The following is a 22,680-nucleotide window of genomic DNA, read 5'->3' as shown; positions in this document are numbered from 1 at the left end:
TAATATATAATATATATATGTTATTAGCTATTAGAATGTTTAGGAACCTATAATTTTAAATCACAATTATCTATTCTTGAACTATGTATTATGTATAATATAATCTTTTGTAACACAGCATATCTGATGTGATGGGTTGAGAGATTGAGGTGATAGATATGAATAGGAGGACAAGTTCTAAAATAAAGCATTTACCTAAATTGTTGCTGTTTTTATTATTATTATTAGGTAATCTTGAGTCAACTATGACTTAGGGTGACACTATTAACAGATCTGAACTTTGCCATTGTCTGAATCCTGTGTCATTGTTAAAGTCATGTCATTCTATCCTGTTAAAGTTTTCCTCTCTCTCCAACCTTCTATCTTACCTGGAATGAGACCTTTTTTCCAAATACTAGCCCTCCTGTAACATGCCAAAACATTTGAGACTGAATTTCCCCACCTTTGCTTCTAAAGAGAACCATGGCTGCTCTTTATCTAAGACAGATGTTTTTATTCTTGAAAATTTTCTTATAAAAATTATTGCAGTCTAACTTGTGCTTAATCCCAGAAAACTTTCTTCCTTTTAATAAAACAAGGCAAGAATTTGAAAGCAAGGAGAAAAAAAAACAATCAAAGCTTTTACACTTGAATGTATGTCCAAGACTAATAAGGCAAGAACTGTTGTCATGAAAACGAAATATCAAACTACCAGGAAATAGATTGCACCAACTTAAAAAAGTAATGACCGCTCATCTGCAGAGACTTAACTATAAAAATCAAGCATGTATTATTTCTGTTTTCTTAAGGGAGATGTATCAACAAAGCCTGGGTGTGCGATGGAGATATTGATTGTGAAGATCAATCAGATGAAGACGACTGTGACAGTTTCTTATGTGGACCACCCAAGTACCCTTGTGCTAATGACACTTCAGTTTGCCTGCAGCCAGAAAAACTCTGCAATGGAAGAAGAGATTGTCCTGATGGGTCGGATGAAGGCGATCTCTGTGGTAATGCATGCTTCACTGCATCTGTATATCTGTGATTCTATACGTTACTGGTCCACTTGCTGGACTTGCCACTACTTCAGTAGCATTTATTCTTCTCACTCATTCTTCTTCAATATAACATTTAGCTTCTACTCAATCTGTGTATTTACGTACAGAAAATCTTTGCAAAAATCTTTCAGTATGGTTAAAAATTACTGAAAATAAAGCAAATGGTACTAACACCTATCCCATTAAATTAACAATTGCATAAACTACTCATAAGTTACACTTTGTTGTAGTAATTTCTTTTCTTTCAAGTTTTCTTATGTTTTTATGAGTGAGGTATTAGAATAGGTATAGGTATCCCTTTTTTTTTCTGTCACTCTGAGTTTGACATTCTATGAAGTACAAGAAACCCCCTTTTGAGCAGGGATAAAAGAGGTGACTGAATGATAAAATAAACTTATTATTATCCAATTTCCTATCAATTTCCCTTGATTTTATTTGTTAGTTTTAATTTACTACATTTATCAAAGAAATAAACACTTCTTTCTTTAAAGAAATAGACATATTTCTTTAAATGTCTTTAGATTATTTAAAATTACTTTATCCTAATAGAATCTGAGTTTTGAATTCACGTTTTGCTAGTCATTTTTCTATGCCAGTGAACACTTAAAAAAGAAAATTCCATTTTCTTCTCTGTGGGAAGACCACATGATTAGCAAGGAGATGTTAAAAATATGTTTGCATAGATAATACTGAAGGTGACATCAGTAGAATAATGAAGAAATACTTAGAGAATGATAAGAACCATAATGAGATGACTCAAGGCTTTAAGAAAATAACTTTAGGAAATGATGGAGCTACCTGATTGAAACCAGGAAAAATAAATAAATATAGCCTAACATTTTCATTTTTTGATATAACTGAATATTAACAGCATTCTGAGCTTTGTAAAAAAAAAAGACTCATTCCTTTAAAGAAAAACAACTACTAAGTATTTAAATGGTCTTTCTTCCATAGAATCAATCTGTGGTTCGATAAAAGAAAATAAACTTGAAACAGTGCATGTAAGTTTTCATTCACTGGTGCTAATTTTTAGCAAGAAGATTCAGTCAAAAATACCTTTTAAAATTTATTTATTTTTTAAATTTGAGTGACAATTTATAAATCATACTGATTTTATTTGATTTTTCAGAGATGATTTCTTTGTTAACATTAAGATGTATCAATATAATTTATTATGCTATATACTCAAGCTCCGCTGGACAACTGGCCAGGGAGTTGTGCTGCCAACAAAGTGTTTGGTAGAGCTATATTTGGTGGTTTGTTTGGGGTTTTATTCCCGAAATTTATAAGTCAATCCATCATGCATATTTTATTCCATAGAGAGTTACGCTGACAACGCAAATGTAGCATTTCTTTGACAATTCAAATCCACCAGCAACTTCATGGCAGAAAGATGAGCAATCTCTTTCTGGGAGGTTTTCGGTCATAATCTCAATGGAGGGTCAGCTATGAGTTAGAGTTGACTCATTGAAACGAGAAAGATCAATAGAGAAAGTAGTGTAACATAAATAATGAGAAGTGCTAAGATTGAAAGGCCCTTTCTTAAAACACCACTGCACTATTCATATAGTTAATAGTAATTGCTCTGTATTTCAGCCAAACTATCAGGTCATTTTTTAGTACATTTTTATTACGCAAATTATTTAATTGAATAAATAATAAAAGGCAAATCTATATGATACAAGGTACAATTTGCCAAATTAAAAAATAATTGATTGCAGCAAATTTTATATACACAGTACACATATAAACATTTATATAGCTATTTCCTAATAAACACTAAAGTAATTAAAATATTAAAATCATCATTTAGATATGCTCCATTGGGAAGATCTCTATGCCTTCCTTGAAACTTATTTATTTCAAGTCTGATCCTATGAGTGGACCTACAGGTTTTCTGAGGCAGCAAATCACAAGGGAGAAAATTGTTCAACTTTTTCCTATACACAACTAACTTCTAAAAAGTTCAGCTTAAGTTCTTCAGCCTCTTAACTCAGAGGGGGTGGGGGAGAATCATTTCTCTAGAATCTGGTCTGGTTCCAATGAGTTTTCTGGAGGCTATAAAGGTGATCCAACAGCATGTGAAAATTATTGAACAAGATCACTAATATCACCAGTAAGTAAAATCCAGCTGAACCATCCAAAAATGACCATCCAAAACCCATACATAAACAGAGAACTACCAGAAATCTAAGGTGGGTTTAGAAGAAGAGATCATGGCTCTAGACACTTTATCGCCATTGTCAGATATATCTTGGCTGAAAGCCGAGAGTAACAGAAGAATATCTATCTGTGCTTCACTAACAATGTGAAGGCATTTGACTATGTGGATCACAACAAATTATGATTAACTTTGAGAAGAATGGGAATCCCAAACACTTAATTGGGCTCATGTGAAACCTTTTCTTAGAAGAGCAAACAGTCATCTGAATAGAGGAAGGAAACACTTCATGGTTCAAAATCAGAAAAGAAGTTTGTCAAAGAGGTGTCTTGTTTCCATATATTTTCAATCTATATGAAGAACAAATCATTCAGGAGGCTGGATTTTAAGAGAAGGAATATGGCATAAAGATTAGAAGAAGACTCACAATATAAATTGCTGAGAAGAGGAGGGACTGAAGCATTTGCTGCAAAAGGTAAAAGATTGTAATCTGCAATATGGATGGAAGCTCAACATCAAGAAAACAAAGACTCATACCACTGGGCCAATTGGTAGCACCATGAAAGATGGAGAAGAGACTGAGATTGTTACTAGCTTCAGCTTTCTCGACTCCACAATCAACACTCTTGGCACCAGCAGTTAGGAAATCAAAAGATGAATTGCATTAAGAAAAATCTGCTGTCAGGGACCTCTCTAGAATGCTGAAGAGCAAAGATGTCAGTCTAGAGACTAAGGGGTGCCTAATCCAGGTCATGGTCTTAGCAATTAATTGCTATGCATTAGAGAGTTGAACAATGACCAAAGATGGGAGAAGAATTGATGCCTTTGAGTTGTTGTGCTGGAGAAGAGTTTTTAACATACCATGCCCTACCAAGAGAACAAACAGGTATGTCAGGGAAAGGGTGAATCCAAAGTACTCTTTGGGAACAAAGATTATTGAGGTTCTGTTTTACATGCTTTAGACATATTGCCAGAAGGCACCAGTCCATGGAGAAGGAAATCATGCTGCTAAAGTTGAAGAGACAGTGCAGGAGAGGAAGTCCCTGATGAGATGGATTGACACAGTAACTGGATTAATAAAGGCAGGAACATCAGAGACAGTGAGATTGGCTCAGGACAGAGTTCAGAGCTATGATGTATATGGTCGCTATGAATCAGAGATGACTGAAAGGCACATAACAAGAACAACAACAAAACATTGCACAGGAAGGGATTTCCCATTTTCTCGCACAGAACCATTGTTGGAGAGGTGCCACTATTGGGTTAGAAACATATCTAACCACCAGTAAGACTATGCCACCAGTTGTTGTCATTGTTAGGTGTCACCAATTTGACCTTGACTCTTAGCGACCCTATGAACAACACGGGTAACTATGAACAGCATTTCTAACTTCTATTAGAAATATAAATAAATAAGTGAATAAGTTACTGAGAATCAATAACAATTCATGACAATACAATGTGCAGAACAGAGTTGCTCCATGGAGATTTCAAGGCTGTGGTGTAATAGAAGTGGACACCCGGAGAATTTCTTCCTCAGCACTTCTGGTGGGGTCAGACCTGACAATCATTCAGCTAGTATTTATACACTTCTCATTTGTGCTATTCCAGGATCTTAGCTTCTGGTACAGAAAATTAAATTTACTCATTGCTTGACTTTTGTGTCATCCCTACCCATTTTTTTTTAAGAAAAAAATCCAAAGATGCCTTCCTAATACTTATTTGTAACATATTGAATCTGTTTAAGACTTGGAAAATGACACTCAGAGATTAGGTGTTCAACAAAAGATGACAATTAGTTTGACCTACATAACCTTTTTCCTTATAGATGAGTGTTCCCTGAACAATGGAGGCTGCAGTAACCACTGTTCTGTTGTTCCTGGGAGAGGTATTGTGTGTTCCTGCCCTGAGGGACATCGACTGAAGAAAGACAATAAAACATGTGAAATTGTGGATTACTGTAGCAATCACCGCAAATGTAGTCAAGTATGCGAGCAACACAAACACACAGTCAAGTGCTCCTGTTATGAAGGATGGAAGCTGCATGTGGATGGTGAAAGTTGTACAAGTGTTGGTAAGCAAATATGTGGAGTGTCTTTTTTTATTTATGAATAGATCCATAGAGGGGAAGGAGAAGAAATAGATTGAAAGCACATTCAGCAAACTTATTAAAGTATTTAACTAATTTTAGATGATGTTTTACTGTGATGGGTAGTTTTTAAATCCTCAAAAATCTTTTGGTGAGAAAAGATTGCTACATTTCTTACCATACCCAACCTTCAGATTGCAATCATCAGATTCCCTCTCCATCACTTTGTAGAACCCTCTGAGGTCTGGGGCTGCCCTTGACATCCAATTATTATTTTTGTTGTTGTTATTATTAGGTGCCATGGATTGTAGTATGACCCATAGCAACCCTATAAACAGTAGACCGGAACTGTGTCTTATCCTGTGATATTCTCACGATTTCTGACACAATTAAGTTGATTGCATCTGGAAGGTGGAAGAGCAGTGAAAGAGAGAAAGACCCTCAACCAGATGGATTGACACAGTATAATTTGTAGTACTCAAGGAAACAAATACTTGAACAGATTTTGTCTATTCTCTACTTTCAAAAATTAAGCTTATGGAATTTCTATGTTCAGCTCTGTGAGGAAGCACCAAACTGCCTTCCAGATTGGTTGTACCATTTTACAATCCCACCAACAATGTATAAGAGTTCCTTTCTCACCACATCCATGCCAACATTTATTACTTACTGCCCTGTTAAGCTTTGCCACTATTACTGCAGTGAGATGGTACCTGATTGTGGTTTTGATTTACATCTCTCTTATTGCCATTGATTTGGAGCATTTTTTTCATGTGTCTGTTTTTCATTCCTTTGTGAAAATTCTTTCCATGTCTTTTGCCCATTTTGTAATTGGGTTATCAGTCTTTTTCTTGCGGAGGCCCAGGTGTACTCTGTAAACTTTTGTTATAAGACTCTTCTCTGAGATGGTATTACCAAATGTTTGTTCCCAGTTAGTAGGTTTTCTTTTCACCCTGTGGGGAAAAGCTTTTGATGTGCACAAGGATGTACTCTTTAGAAGGTCTCATGCATCAATTTTATCCTCTTTAGATTGTGCATTTCTGGTTGTATTTGGCAGTTTCTTTTTACCTGGACTAGTGCTTCTAATCTTCATCCCAGTTTGTCTCTTATGAACATTATGGTTTTTAGCTTTACCCCTCCAGGTCTCTGATTGACCTTAAGTTTATTTTTGTGTTTGGTGTGAGATGTGGATCCTGTTTTAGCTTTCTACAAGTGAAAGTCTAGTTTTGCCAGAACTATTTGTTGAAGAGCTTATCATTTCCCTATTCGATAGCTTTGATTTCCTTGTTGAATATCAGCTGACCATAGATAGCTGGGTCTATTTCTGGGTTCTCAATTCTATTCCATTGGTCTATGTGCCAGTCATTGTACCAGTACCATGCTGAACATGGGCAATTCAAATAACCTAGTTATTCTACTACTTGAAATATACCCTGAGAATATAAGAACTGAGACACAAAGTGAAATGTGTACACCAATGTTCATAGCAGCATTATACACCATCACAAGAACATGGAAACGGCCCAAATGTCCAACAACAAATGAATGGATTGAGAAATTATGGTACATTTACACAATGGAATATTATGCAGCATGCAGGAGCAATGATTTTGTAAATTATTACCTAACTTTGGAGGGATTGAAGAGCACTATGCTGAATGACCTAACACAGTCACACAAAGATAAATACTGTAAAAAAACCATTATTGTAGAATGAGTATAAAGATCCAGGAGGGATAAGAGAGGTTGGCAACAGAGGCATATGGATGTGCAGGGGGAGGAGGGTATTAATCATCAGGTTGTACAGTAGGGTATGTGGAGGGTTGAGGGAAATTGCAAGAATTTGTTCAAATTTGTATTCAAATTGTATAAATAAATGGGTAAAAATTAAAAAAAATGCTATAGGGAAAAAAATTAAGCTCATTCTTACTGTGGCATTGGCCAAAGGGAATAAAATTCTAACCCTATCCCTGGGATACATCATGTAGAAAACCCTAGACTAGTTACACAGAAATTACTGATCATTTGTTTTTTCATCTGTTAAATAACATTGCCTATTATAATGACGGTTCTCATTTAACATGCTATAGACTAACATAAAACAATTGTTACTTTGCCTCCCACTCATTAGGTACTTAATGAGTGATGATTTCCTATTATCTTCTAAAGGTTCTTGGAAGTCTTTGAGTAGAACTGAAAGAGTATATGAACATTTTAGGGGGAAATAATACACTTTCATTTTCTTTCACTTCTTCAGTAAACTTTTCTTTTCATTCACATGTAAGCATATAGCCCACACATTATGGAAGCTTTAGAAGCAACATGACTTAAAGAGAAAATAAAACAAAAACTTAAAGAAAAAGAAAAACGTGAGTTGATTTGGAACTAAAACACACATTAAACAAACACCACATTAAATTTGTTGTAGGTCTCTCACAGTATCACTTTTGTTCATTACCATTTAAAAAGTAGGAGTTATTAGGCTAATGCTAGATAGAATCTAATATATCATGTTTTAGTAAGGAAACATATTCTATAATATATAAATGTTATTTTTCCCCATAACTATTGTTGTTGTTGTTGTTATGTGCCATCGAGTGGCCTATGACTCATAGCGACCCTATGTACAAGCGCTCTATACGCTCTTCTATCCTGTGCCAACCTAGCCATCTCAAACACACTTATTCCCACCTCTCTAGTCACAGAATAGATCCATCTCCTCACTATATTACAACATACTTTTCAGAACATCTATTTATAGTTTTCCTTCAACTTTTTCAACTTCTCTTTCATTTTATGTGAACTTTGTGAAAAGGTGTCCATAGACTTCTTTAAACTACTAAATGACCTAATATTCTGAACCATATTCATTCTGTTTCTTCAACTTATACTTTCTCTTCTTTAGCTTTAAATAATCTGAATTTTTTTTACATTAATGCTTTATTATACAGCTTCTACATTAGACCCTCCAACTTTATTTAGATTTACTATGAAATTTCTATCAGCATGTGTAACTCAAAGGCACTCAATTCAGAGGTCATAAAGTCCTGAGCTTAAGTAGAAAATATAATTTTAATCCAAATATAAATAATTCTAAAAATTGGAGACTGTGAAAATATTTAAAGTGTAATATTTGTTACATAAATTAATTCACAACTTAATGAAATTGTACAGAACATCAATGTACAAACTGGAAGCATTTATAATTGGTTATTTAAATAATACTTTAAATTTTTTTAGGCAAATAAAAAAAAAATTTTTTTAGGCAAATAAAAATTAATTCTCAGATGGATACCTAAGGCTAACTAACATTAGATAGGATCAAAGTTTAAGCTGAAAAATTAAATTTATATTTGATTGCAGAAGTGTGTGGAATTTATCTATAACAATTTTCTACTGACGGTAAATCAAAAGCAGTAGCTCACATCTTTACAACAGTAGTTTGACTATATTTTCTTGGCTTTAAGGTTTTTTCCCCCATATATGCATAGAAATGAAGTAAGGATAAGAACAGTCTTCTGTATAATCTTAATATTTATGTGCTGTTGAGTTACCTGCGACTCATAGCGACCCTATGCACAACAGCCCTAAACTCTGCCCTATCATGTGCCAATCTCACCATCTCTGACACACCTACCCTGATTACCCCAGTCATGGAATCAATCCACCTCATAAAGGATCTTCCTCTCCTGCGCTATCCCTCCACCCTCCCAAGAATGATGTTCTTCTCCAAGGACTGATCCCATCTTGCAACATGTCAGATGAAGCTTCAGAATCCTTGCCTCCAAGGAGCAGCCCAGTTTCACCCTCTCTTGGGCAAACCTGTTTGTTCTCCTAGCAGCTCACAGTCTATTCAGTACTCTTCTCCAGCATCACAGCTCAAAGGCATCAATTCTTCTAGCATCCCTAGTCATTGTCCAGCTCTCTGATGCATAGCAAGTGATTGTGAAGACCATGGCCTATATCAGGCACACCTTAGTCTTAAGAGTGACATCATTGCTCTTCAGTCAGTGCCAATTTAACATTGAAGGGACAGCAAAAACCCCATTTTCTATAAACCCCCGTTTATGCTAGAGGCAGAAGCGGGCCATAAAAATTCTTAAGGCAAACATGAATGACTTGGATAAAGCCTTGTCTGACCTTGTAAAGTTAGGAATTAACTAGTGTCTACGTGGCACAGAGGGAGTAAAGGCAGGCGAAGTAGCCAGCCTGTCAGAAGCCGACCCACATGACTGATCCCCCGACCCACCAACCATGATCTCAATCCCCCTGCCCCAACAGAACACCCAAAGAAAGCTATAAAAGCAATTGGTAGGAATTGGTAGGAGGGGGCTTGGGGCTTTTTCCCTCACCACCTTCCTGAGGAGGTAGAAAGTCTCCACATGTGGAATTAATAAACGCTCTTGAAATTTTCAGACATGTGATTGGATTTCCTTTGAGGGGCATTTCGTGGGCAGAACAAACATCATCACTCATTTGAAACTTGCATTAACCCTGAAAGGTAGATGCTGTTGACATCTTTACCTTAGAGCTGAGACAACTGAGATGTAAGCAAGGCTGAGAAACTGGTCTAAGCTGATTGTGAGTTAAAAAGTGTCTTCATCCTTGCCCAGGTGAATCATGTTGAAGGTGATGAACACAGAGTTAGGCATTTGAGGAACCTGTTTTTAACCTGGGTTCCCAAACCCCAGTCCTTTCTTGACACCTCTGTGCTAATTCGAAAAGGGCGTCCCCTAGGGGCACAAGCTGCCTCCGTGGGTCACTTAACCTTAAGGTTAAACTTAACCTTAACTGCCTGTGACACTGAGGACAAGGGTGGGTTTCAGCTGCTCCCTTCTTTGAATTGTGCAATAGATCTCACACTTTTCTGATGGTCCTTCCTGCCATGAACACAGGGGACTGTTCCAAAGCTTTCCACCCACTTCTTGAGTTTCTCTTGTTGGTTTGATCCTACGTGGATGGTTTTAAAAGAGCACATGCTCCAGGAAGACCATTTTATTAGTTAAAGTGAGGGTGTTTTATAAACAATGTGTCATGTCTTAACGAAATTCTTATCAGAGAGATGTTGTTGCTGGGATAACCTGAATAATTAAGTTCTCTTCCCAATAAATGGTTTTGCTTGGATTGGGGACTTAGGAATGTTATGTTGAAATAAAACAATAAGATTTGATTTTTTCCAAAAAAATTATAATTTGAGTGAAAGTTAAAAAATACAATCTGAGTATTCTGTAAGATCTAACTCAAATAATACTCTAATTTAACATTTATTTCTTCTTTCTAAATCTAGATATATGATTCATGGCAATGTGTTTCTCAAATTTTACTTTATTATTTTTATTAATTTTCATCTGCTTTCTTGCTTTATTAATCTTCTCTTCAATTAAATGATTTACATCTTGAAATCAGAAATCAAGTTAAAGGGTTGTGTTTTTTTTAAATTTTTTTACCTTTCACATAATGTATCTATTACAGGCTTGTAAAATAATGCATAATCAATGAGTTTTATATTCATAATTTAATTAAAACCAAAGTATTAATTATAAATAATCAATTCTAAAGATTTCTCTCCTGATGAAATTGAACTTTCCTCCTGTGAACTCAGAACAGACTTCAGTTTCCTATCATTTCTTACTGTCAACATTTCTGCATTTTTCAGATGACTTTAAAAAATATAGATAATTTAAAAGCAAAACAAGGGTATACTTTATCTCTGCTATAAAAGAGGACTGAAAGAAGTGTTGAGAGGAGATGGAGAAGGATGGGATAAATAAAACTATACTGCATTGAAACCGATGAGGGCGAGAACTATTTAAAAGGGATTTATGAGGCTCACATCAGGGTGGAGGTAAGACTGAGAAAAACTGGTAAACTATGTTTACCGTATTGAAGCCGATGAGGGAGAGAACAGTTTAAAAGTAATATATTTTAGGGCATTATGATTATCATAAGAGTCCGGAATGAGGGTTGAAGAGTGAAGTATACTCAGGGTTGTACCATTTTACACTCCCACCAACAGTAAATAAGTGTTCCAGTTTCTTCACAACCTCGCCAGCATTTGTTGTTTGCTGTTCCATTAAATTTTTATATTCTTACTAGGGTGAGATGACATCTCACAGTTGTTTTGATTTGCATCTCACTTAGAGCTAGGGATTTTGAACATTCCTTCATATGCTTGTTTACCATCTGGATGTATTCTTTAGTGAAGTGTCTGTGCCCATTTTACAGTTGGGTTGTTTACCTTTATCTTGTGGTCTCTAGTATTTCATAAATCGTACATATAAGTCCCTTATCAGACATGTCATTACCAACTATATTTTCCCAGTCTGTGGTTTTCCTTTTTACCCTGCTGGAAAAGTTTTTTGATGTGCATATGGATATTTGATTCTTAGAAAGTCCCATTCTTCTATTTTATCATCTCCTGGTTGTAGGTTTTTTAGGATGTTTGGAAGACTGTTCATGTTGTGGATTAGGGCTTCTAAAAATCTTCCAAGGTTTTCTCTAATGAAGTGGATAGCCCTTGGTTTTAGTCATAGGTCCTTTATCCACTCTGAGTTAATTTTATTTTTTTATCGTGTGAGGTGTGGATCTTGTTTGAGTGTTTTATAGATAGTTTTCTAATTTTGCCAACACCATTTGTTAGAAAAGCTGTCATTTCCCAAGTTGACTGATTTCATCTTCTTGTCAAAAATGAGTTATCCATAGGTAGATGGGCTGACTTCAATTCTATTCCATTGATCTATGTGTCTGTCATTATACCAGTACCACACAGTCTTGACCACCACAACAGTGTAGTAGGGGTTGAAATCAGGGTGTGAGATGCCTCCTACATTGTTTCTCTTTTTAAAGAGTGCTTTGCTTAATTTAGGGCCTCTTTCCCTTACAAATAAAATTGGAGATAGCCTTTACCATCTCGTTGAAGAATGGAATTGCTATTAGTATTCGGATTGCATTGAACGTGTAAATTGCCTTTGGTAAGACTGTCATTTTCACAATATTGAGTCTTCCTGCCCATGAGCAAAGTATATTCTTCCATTTCTCCAGGACTCTTTTTGCTTTGAATTTTCTTAGAATAGATCATTTATGTTTATAGTTAGATTTACCCCCAAGTATTTAATCTTGTGATTAGTTATTGTGATGAGTATTGTTTTTCATAGCTCCAATTTTGTATCCTCTTTGTCACTGTAGAGAAATCCAGTTGATTTTTGTATGCTGATTTTGTATCCTGCCACTTTGCTGAATTGATCAATTATGTTCAGTAGTTTTCTTAATGAGTATTTAGGGTTTTCTAAGTATACTATCATAACATCTGCATAGAGAGATAATTTTACTTCCTCTTTGCCAATTTGGATACCTCTTACTTCCTTCTCTTGTATTATTTCTATCACTGGCACTTCCAATAAATATTGAAAAGGAGAGGTGATAGTGGGCATCCTTGCCTAGTTCGTGTTCTCAAGGGAAATGTCATTAATCTCTCTTCAATAAGCACAATGTTAGATCTTGGGTTTGTGCATATACTTTTCACTATGTTGATAAAATGCCCCTTTATTCCTATTTACTCAAGAAATGGTTTTGGATTTTATCTAAGTCCTTTTCTAGATCAATTGATATATTCATGTGCTTCTTGTTCTTTACTTTGTTAATGTGATAACTCAAACTGTTTTTCTTAGGTTGAACTATCCTTGCATACCTGTTATGAATCCCATCTGGTCATGGTGAATTATTTTGTTGTATCATTGGATTCTATTGGTCAGGATTTTATTCAAGATTTTTGCATCTATGTTCATGAGATACTAGCCTATAGTTTTGTATTTTGGTAGTGTGTTTACCTGGCTTTAGTATCAAGGATACATTTGCTTCATAGAATGAGTCTATGAGAATTCCATCTTTTCCTATTTTCTGAAATAGTTTATGTGGAATTAGTTTCAGTTCTTCTGTGATTATTTAATAAAATTCACTTATTAAACCATTTGATCTAGAGGTCTTTTTTTGGCTGGAAGTTGCTTTATTACCTTTCACTTTCTTCTTTTGAAATGGCTCTGTTCAAATTTGGTTTGTGTCAGTTTAGGTAGGTTATGCATTTATAAGTATTAGTCCATTCCTCTAGGTTTTCATATTTGTTTGAGTATGGTTTTTCATAATATTCCATTGTTATCCTTTTTTTTCAGTTAGTTCTGTTGTGACATTACCTATTTCAACTTTTTATTGGATTATTTGTGTCTTCCCCTTCTTTTCCTTTGTTAGTTTTTCTAGTGGTTTGTCGATTTTATTGACCTTTTCAAAGAACCAACTGCTCGTTTTGCTGACTGTTTCAATTGTTTTTCTGTTTTCTATTTATTTATTTCTGCCCTGATTATTATAATTTGAATTTTTTTAGCTGATGTTGAGGTTCTTTTTTGCTGTTCTTTTTCAATTTGTTGGATATCTTGGGTTGGAGAGTAAACGGTTATTTTTTCCTGCCTTTTTATATGTTTGCTTATTGCTATAAATTGACCTCTGATTATTGTTTTGGCTGTTTCTCAGAGGTTTTCATAAGTTGTGTTTTCATTGTCATTTATTTCAAGGAAATTTTTTATTTCATTTTTTATTTCTTCAAGTAGCCAGTCATGTTCAAGAAAGGTGCTGTTCAACTTCCAACTATAAGGGTTTTTCTCCTTTATCCTCTTGTAATTTATTTCCAATTTTGTAGCATTTTGGTCTGAGGATATTCTTGGTATTATTTCTATTTTTTAAAATTTATTGATGTTTACCATATGACCTAAAATATGATCTATTCTCAAGAATATTCCATGCACATTTGAGAAGAAATATATACTGTGCCTTTTTAGGGTGTGTTAGCCTATAAATATCTGTGAAATACAGTTGGTTTATTGTGGTTTATTTCTTCGGCATCTTTGTTTAATTCCCTTCTGGTAGTTATATCATTTCTTGAGAATGGTGTATTGAAATCTCCATCTATTACGGCGGTGTTGTCTTTTCCTTTTTCAGTTTTGTTAATCTTTCCTTTATATATTTTGCAGCTCTAATACCAGAGGAATGTCTATCTGTGTTTCATTGACTATGCAAAGGCATTTGACTGTGTAGATCATAACAAACTGTGGCTGACTCTGAGGAGAATGAGAATCCCAGAACACTTGATCGTTCTAATGCGAAACTTATACTTGGACCAGGAGGCAGTCGTCAGAACAGAGCAAGGGAACACTGCATGGCTCAAAATTGGGAAGGGCGTACACCAGGGATGCATCTTATCTCCATACCTTTTCAACCTATATGCAGAACAGATCATCCGCGAGGCTGGGCTCTATGAGGAGAAATGTGGGGTCAAGATTGGTGGACGATTTATCAGCAGTCTGTGTTACGCGGATGACACAACCCTGCTTGCTGAAACTGAGGAGGACCTGAAGCGTCTGCTGCAGAGTGTCAAGGACTGCAGCCTACAATATGGATTGAGGCTCAATGTCAAGAAGACAAAGATTCTCACCACTGGACCAATTGGCAGCATCAGGATGGATGGTGAAGAGATTGAGATTGTACACAGCTTTAGTTTGCTTGGCTCCATAGTCAACAATCTTGGCACCAGCAGCCAGGAAATTAAAACGCGCATTGCCATGGGAAAGTCTGCTGTTAGGGAACTCTCCAAAGTGCTGAACAGTAATGGTATCTCTTTGGAGACTAAGGTGCGTCTGATACAGGCCATGGTCTTCGCAATCACCTGTTATGCATCAGAGAGTTGGACAATGACCAAGGAGGATAGGAGAATTGATGCCTTTGAGCTGTGGTGCTGGAGAATAGTATTGAGAATACCATGGACTGCTAGGAAAACAAACAGATTTGTCCTGGAAAGAGTTAAACTGGGTGGCTCCTTGGAGGCAAGGATTCTGAGGCTCCGTCTAACATACTTTGGATATGTTGTGAGGAGAGACCGGTCCTTAGAGAGGGACATCATGCTAGGGAAGGTGGAGGGACAGCACAGGAGAGGAAGGCCCTCTATGAGGTGGATTGATTCAGTGACTGGGATAATTGCTATGGGAGTGTCAGAGATAGTGCGATTGGCACGGGAGAGAGTGGAGTTTAGGGCTGTTGTACATAGGGTCGCAATGAGTCGCAGGCGACTCGACGGCACATAACAACAACATTATTTGGTGCGTATTTATTTATTATTGTTTTGTCCTCATGTTCTGTCGACCCTTTAACCATTAAGTAGTGATCTTCCTTGTTCTTTTTGATGGTTTTGTATTGCAATTTATTTTATCAGAGAGAAAAGCTACTCCTGCTTTTTTCTAGTTGCCATTTGCTTGGTATTTTTAGTCATTCTTTATCTTCACTTTTCAGGCATATTATTGTAGACAGCATATTGATGGATTTTTGGTTTTTATCCAATCTGCTACTCTATTTTCCTTCAGTGGTGCATTTATACCACTCATATTCAGTGTAATTATTGAGAGGCAAATTTTTATTGCTATAATTTTGTTGAGTTCTTCTTGATGTTGTTGCTAGTTACTTTTGTCCATGTTGAATATTTTCAATGGGTGAAATAATTTACATTTGAGTAACTTCATTTTTAGAGGAAATCTCTTAAAATCATATTTCAACAAAAATAAATTACTAGTAAGTATTTTATTTTTAAAATAAAAATTTTCCCCATTGATCTTTTGTTTCTTCCCCCTCATATCCGTAAGTAGCTTTTTCTATTTTTTATATCATGTTCTGTCTGTGAAAATCCCTGCCCTTGTTTATTATTCTTACCATATTTTAAAATAATAGCACACCTCATCCTTCACATAAAAGCCATGTCTCCTTTTTCTGACTTTGACTTAATTTTTCTCATAAATTGGTTTATATATTCCCATTTTTATTTTTGTTTTCATTATTTATAGTCTATATTTTCCTGAAATCTTCACTGATAAAATTTTCTATAGGTTTGTTCCTAACATCTTAGAAGTTTAGTAGAAATTACCTCTCTCAAGCATTACTTCTGTGATCTTTAAATTTTATTTCATATCTTCTACATCTCATGCTTCTTACATGTCTCAACTCTTTATTTCCTCTTTAGCTCATAATATATTAATCACTCTTACCTTAAAGAATGGATTTCTTTTTCTTACAAAGACACAGACATAAACTACTAATTCCATTTCTATCTTATTTATGTATTAATTTTCCTTGGGTATTAGTAGGCAGCCCACTGGGTAATGTGCAGCTTTTTCCTAGTTTTGCAAAGAACATTATGGAACTGATTTCCCGCCCTCCCCCCCTTACTCATTCTGTATGGATTCAGTTTCCCCAACAATATTTTGCTTTGTTCCTACTCTTTTTTTTATTGTTAGATTATAAATTTTTTAGTTCTTTCATGAGAGAGCATGTATGTGCCTGTAAAACAAAATGCATAAATATAAAGATCAAGTTTCAATACACTGTGTAGATTGCCCAAATTCAGGAGTTTTATAAAATTCTATATACATTCCTTTGAAAAACTAATTTTCATTCTGAATACTTCCTCTATCTCCTCAAATCTGATTATTGTAGTACTTATGTCTCTAGATAACTCTTCCTCCTATCCCAGTTTACTTTGCCACATATCATCAAAATGATTCAATCACCTGATTCTAATATATTCTTCTTATCTGAAAATGTCTAAATTTCTTCCAGTCTTCAGGGATCACTCCATTTCCAAGTATTCTGGTTCTCCTCCACCTATAGTTCAGTACTTTTTGCATGATAACACAGATATTCATTGCATATGCTCTAGTAGGGGAATTAATGTTTTAACTGTCCTCCTTATATAATCTTCTTATTTATCTAATTTGTGGAAAGAACTGAAAACTTAAAAAAATAAATATAGTATTCTTGTTTAAAGATGCGAAACATTCAGGATAGGTGATAACAAATAATGGAAAGGACCTTTAGGATTAATAGGAGATAAAGGTGAAAAGATAAGGGGAATTAAGACATGGGGAGTTCATAATGTGTCCATCAATTCTTATATTTGTCTTGATGATACTTTTGTAGATAAGACTCTACATGATTTTAAAGCAGTACTCATTTTTAAATGAACCTTGCTAACCAATGAATTGTGTCTTCTGAAATATCAGTTAATTTTAAGTCTAGTTGTTGTTGTTGTTGTTGTTATTGTTTATTGCCATTTAGTTGAGTTTGACTCATAGTGACTCTGTGAACAAACAACCTAGTGCGTTTCTATACCTATGGTCATTTCTCTAAGTTCATATGGTTTCCAGAGGAAACTCCTATTCTTTTCCGTTTTTCTTACTATTCTGTCACTCTTATTCTTCCCTCCTCTCCCCAAGAGCAGGAGTACTTGAGCCTTTGCCTAGGGTGCAGATCTACTCAAAGGTATGACTTTAAAACTTCACAGGGGGAAGGGATGGGACTGCAGGCCAGGGCCTGCAGCCTCCACTCTGGGAGTTTGGCTGCTTGCTAGCATCTTGATGGCAGCATTATCAGTCACATAAGAGAAGTTTTTCATGTTCTGTTTGATGTCTGTTATTGCTCTTTTCCCTCCAAGAGCAAGTGTTCTTGAGGTTTTGCCTAGGATGAAGGTCTACTCAAACGTGTGGCAATTTTAAGTCATACACTTTAAAAATCTCCATCTATGAATATGAATAATTTCTTGTGTTTATTTCATGAGTTTATTTCCTTTCTATCATCACTTGCTCTTGGACTTTCTTGAAAGCTTAAATTGAATCAAATTATTTTATAATCCTTAAATCAATAAACACTTTTTGAATACTAAAGCTTTCTCTATGTTAAGTTGATAATACCTACATTAGTTACCTAGGTATACCACAACAAGAAAGGTATCACAAATGAGTAGCTTTAAACACAGGGATGTGTTTGCTGCTATTTCTGAAAAGTTCATATATAAATTTGTTGTTGTTGTTGTTGTGTACCTTGAGTTGGAACTATTCCATAACTGACCCTCCAGTGGGTGTTCAGAGTCAGTTAATTGCATGGGAGGAATTTGTCCATCCTTCTTCTGTAGAGAGGCTGATTGCTTCTAACCACATGCCTTTTATAATTACAGCATGTCTTCTTGTCACTAGGCCACCAAAGTTCTCTATAAACAATAGAAAGGGTTGTGTGAGGATGGACATGTCAGAATTTTACCAACTTCACAAGAGGGAACTGTCCTAATCAACAGCATCAAAATCATAAAACCTACTCCCTTATCAAAAGACATGTCCCCCAAAGTCTTTATCCTCTTTTTATTTCTCTCAACACCAATTGTACTACTTTTCTGCATCCAAACTCTAATTAGACATCTCACAGAACCATATATTTGCAAAGTTAAAAAACAAAACAAGACATAAAAAACCCACCTATAATTCAAGTTAATAGCAGAATACAGTCAGATCATCTTATAAAATGTGCTTGTGAGCACCTCAGTCTTGAGCCTCATGGCTTTAAGTCAGTGTTACAAAGTTCTCAGTAGTGCCAATATTGGTTCCCATCCACCACCAAAGTCCTCTGCAAACTTGGAAAAAAAGCTCTTAGTTCTGGTTCAATGGCTTAAGAATTAAAGGTCCACTCCATCTTATTTCAGGTCTCAGGATCTCTGCTGTGGCTGCTATGTCTGCTGCTCCTGTGCGGCCTTAGACTGGCTGGCATAAGAATCACTAGCCCCAAGGAATGCATTGCATTCTCCTGCTTCTTTTCTGGAAGTGAAAGTCTGCTCATTCTGCTGCTGGACCCTCTCTTTCATGGAAAAGAAAAATAGTCAGTCCCTGTATAAATTGTTGTTGTCGTCAATTACCTTCGAGTCAAGCATGACTCATAGCCACCCTATGAACAGAAGGCCTGAATCCCCTCTACAGCTATCAACATTTATCAAAGTTTATAGATTTTGGGGATCCCTGCTGTTTAGGAAGTGGATGCCACTCCTGCTTCCAATCCTGTTATAGTATGGTATTTTTGTTATGTGCCATGGAGTCTCCTGTGATGCATAGCAACCCTTTTTATGTTCAGCATCTCTGAATCCTTCCCTGTCCTGAGCCAGTCTCACTAATTCTGACACACCTGCCCCCATTGCCCCAGTCATTCCATCTCATCTGGGGTCTTCCTCTCCTGCGCTGTCCATTCACTCTTCTGAGCATGATATCCTCTTCTAAGGGCTGATCTCTTGGCCACGTGCCCAAAGTAAGTGAGGTGAAGCTTCAAAAATCCTAGCCTCCAAGGAGAGACTTGGTTTCACCCTCTCTTAGACAGACCTATTTGTTTTCTTGACAGTCCATGGTATGTTCAAGACTCTTCTCCAGCACCACAACTCGAAGGCATTTATTCTTCTTCTGTCATCCTTAGTCATCATACAACTCTCTGATGCATAACAAGTAATTGAGAAGACCATGGTCTGGATTAGATGCTCTTTTAGATCTAGCTGAGACTAGCCAATCCCCTTGTTGATGGAATATTCATGCTTATCCACATGGAAAAATCACATTTAATGGCTATAAAATCCATTTTGAACACTAAATTCTTAACACCACAGAGTTTAAATTATGTTTCAACCTCTCCTTGTTCTGATCTTTATTATAATCTTTACTGCTTCTGTATTGCTTATAGATGTATAGAGCTGCTGGTGGATTCGAAATTCCAAATACTTTTACCTTTTTTAAGTTACCTTTGTAAGCTGAACTCTACAGAATAGGTCACCAGAAATTTGGTGATGGTTGTATTACCAACTTGGTTACAACTTATAGAAGCCTATGATCAAATTTTCTCAACCCTGTCCTATCCTAGGCCATCCTTAATATATCTGACATACTTGGACCCATTGCTACAGACAGTGTCAATCTAACTCCACGAGAATTTTCCTTTCTTTCACTGACTCTCCACCTTTCAAAGGAAGATGTTCCTTTTCATGACATGGTCCCTCCAAATGACTTTTCCAAAATATTTGAGACAAAGCTTGCCTCTAAGAAGCATCTGGTTACACTTTATCCAAGACATACCTGTTCTTTTGGCGGTCCATGGGATATTCAGGACAATCTACCACAAATCAAAAAATGTCAAGTTTTCTTCTGCCATTCTTATTCATTGTCCAATATTCACATGCATAGCAAGTGGCTGGAAAGATTATTATCTGAATTAGTTGCAAGTTAGTCTTAAACTGATATCATTGCTCCTAAGTACTTTGGAAAGGTCACCAAGTGCAGCCTTGTTCAATGCACTATGTTTACTATTTGCCTCAGTACTAGTACCAAAGGTGTTGATTGTTCATCCAAGTGAAATGAAATAATTGGCAATTTCAGCCTTTCTTAATCTATCTTGATTCTGCCTATCAGCCCGTTGGTAAGTATTTTTGTCTTCTTGATATTGAGATTTAATCCATAGTGAAAGCTGTCGTCTTTGACTTTCTACAGCAAGAGTTTCAAATCCTACTCACTTTCAGCAAACAAGGTTATGTCATCTGCATAGCACAGGTTTTGATAAGTCTTGCTCCTATCCTGATGCCACATTATTTTTCATAGAGTCCAGGTTGTTCTTTAATGATTTGTTCAGCATAGAGATTGAATAGATATGAAGAAAGCATATAACCCTGACGCGTGCTTTTCCTGATTTAAAACCATACGGTGTTACCTTGCTCTTTCAGACTATAGCTTTTTGGTCTATGCATACATTTTGCATAAGCACAGTTAAGTGTTCTAGGATTTTCATTCTTCTGTTTGTGGATTCAAACCATGGGTGAGGTCCCTCTTTTGGATTAGCATCTCGACTCCCTGTGGGCTATGCTATCAGAACTACTGTTTAAATAATAACTGAGTTCTTTTAAGAAACCAAACAAAATACCTGACATATAAAGAAAATAAATTGGGGGGATGATACAGAAATTTTGGGGGAAGTAATTCAGGGAGAAGGAGTCCTTGGCAGTGTGATATCTAAATACTTGCTAAGCCAAACCATCCAGCTCTAATCTATCACTCACTTCTCAGTGAGGTGACAGGGTGTGGGGCAGACGCTGGAAATTTAGTCGCATAAAAATTATAGCCCAGAAAGCTTTCTGGGACAGTTCTACTCTGCCTTAGTAGGCAGTGTGGATTATACTCTTTTTCATTGTCGTTATATTGGAACCAACTCATAACTGACCATCCAGCAGGTTTTTTAGAAACTGTAAATCTCACAAGAAGAGATTGCCTCTCTTTCTCCAGTGGTACAGCTGATGGATTTAAACTGCCTGCCTTTGAATTGACAACACAGGAATTAATGCCTTTATTGGAGAAGAGTACACATACCTCATGGACTACCAACAGAACAAAAATAAGTCTTAGAGGGGATGCAGCCAGGATGCTACTTACAGAATGGATAGTAAAAGTTCCTCTCACATACTTTGGTCAAGTTATTACGAGGGACCAGTCCTTGGGAAAAGACATTATGCTAGGAAAAGTGGGTGAACAGAGAAGGAGGGGAGGATTCTCAATGAGATGGATTGACATGGTGACTATAACAATAGTCACAAGTGTGATAGAGATGAAGAGGATGGCGCAGGATAGGACAGGAATCATGTCTGTTGTTCAGAGCCTCTATGAGTCATGGTCAACTTCACGGCACCTAGCAACATGGATCTGAATTATTTGAAGCTCACAAGTAAGAGGAAGGGGAAAATGGGTCTCTAGAGAAATAGAGGACTGTTGGTGACAAAAGTCCTATAATGTATTACGTTTGAATAATACATGAAACTTCATCCTGTGCTCCATAGATTCTATACCTTTTGTCTTGGTGTATATCACACCTCAGTAATATTTAACTACCATTCATTCCCAGTATAGTTACAACTGAATGAATGGAGAAAGGGAAGTAGTAATATTTATTGAGCCTGAGAAATGTCAGACCATTTACCACTTCGTAAGTTTCTACTGCATAAGGAAATGTGTCTGATGATGAAGGCAGACAAATTCAAATAAATCCTCAAATATAAGAACAAAAAGACAGTAAAGTCTCTGAAATAGCAGGAGAGGAAACATTGAAATTGTAATATCATTTCTTCTTTGCTGATATTATATGTCTGTTAAAGAATGAAGATATATCCATGCAGAATTGCTAGTTGTACAGTTACAATAACAATTTACCCTGAGAGGACTATAAAATTTTCCCCCCTCTGTCAAGACACCTACTGCTTTACATTATATCCCATGAAAAAATTATTAAGGGGACCTGTTGTAAGAGTAAGAAATATTCAGAAAAAGGAGAATAATAAAAATGATTATGAATATAATATGTTTAAGAATGCAGTAATTATTGCTAAAAAGATGTAAATTCTCCACTCTCCTTTTTGATGTGCTTTTTCTATAATATGCTAATGCAGAAATATCCAATCTCCTTCTATTTTAAGACAATGATGTGCAGGTATTGATTGCTAAATTAATAATGAAAAACATGATTCA

General features: G+C 35.9%; 1 protein-coding gene across 1 annotated transcript in view; it reads left to right on the top strand.

Moving 5' to 3' along the window:
* The window catches only part of LRP1B (low density lipoprotein receptor-related protein 1B), a 2,414,068-nt gene that overhangs the window by 1,313,940 nt on the left and 1,077,448 nt on the right, over positions 1-22,680 (top strand). The window contains exons 22-23 of the mRNA XM_006880809.1: positions 789-989; positions 5,027-5,272. Of these exons, the coding sequence (XP_006880871.1) occupies positions 789-989; positions 5,027-5,272 (447 nt within the window). The remainder of the gene's footprint in view (positions 1-788; positions 990-5,026; positions 5,273-22,680) is intronic.

The sequence above is a fragment of the Elephantulus edwardii genome, unplaced genomic scaffold, assembly GCF_000299155.1.
Source record: "Elephantulus edwardii isolate Elephantulus edwardi_28Jun2011 unplaced genomic scaffold, EleEdw1.0 scaffold00010, whole genome shotgun sequence".
Lineage (NCBI taxonomy): Eukaryota > Metazoa > Chordata > Mammalia > Macroscelidea > Macroscelididae > Elephantulus > Elephantulus edwardii.
The sequence above is the reverse complement of the archived record's forward strand: the minus strand, read 5'-3'. Positions and strand labels throughout refer to the sequence as shown.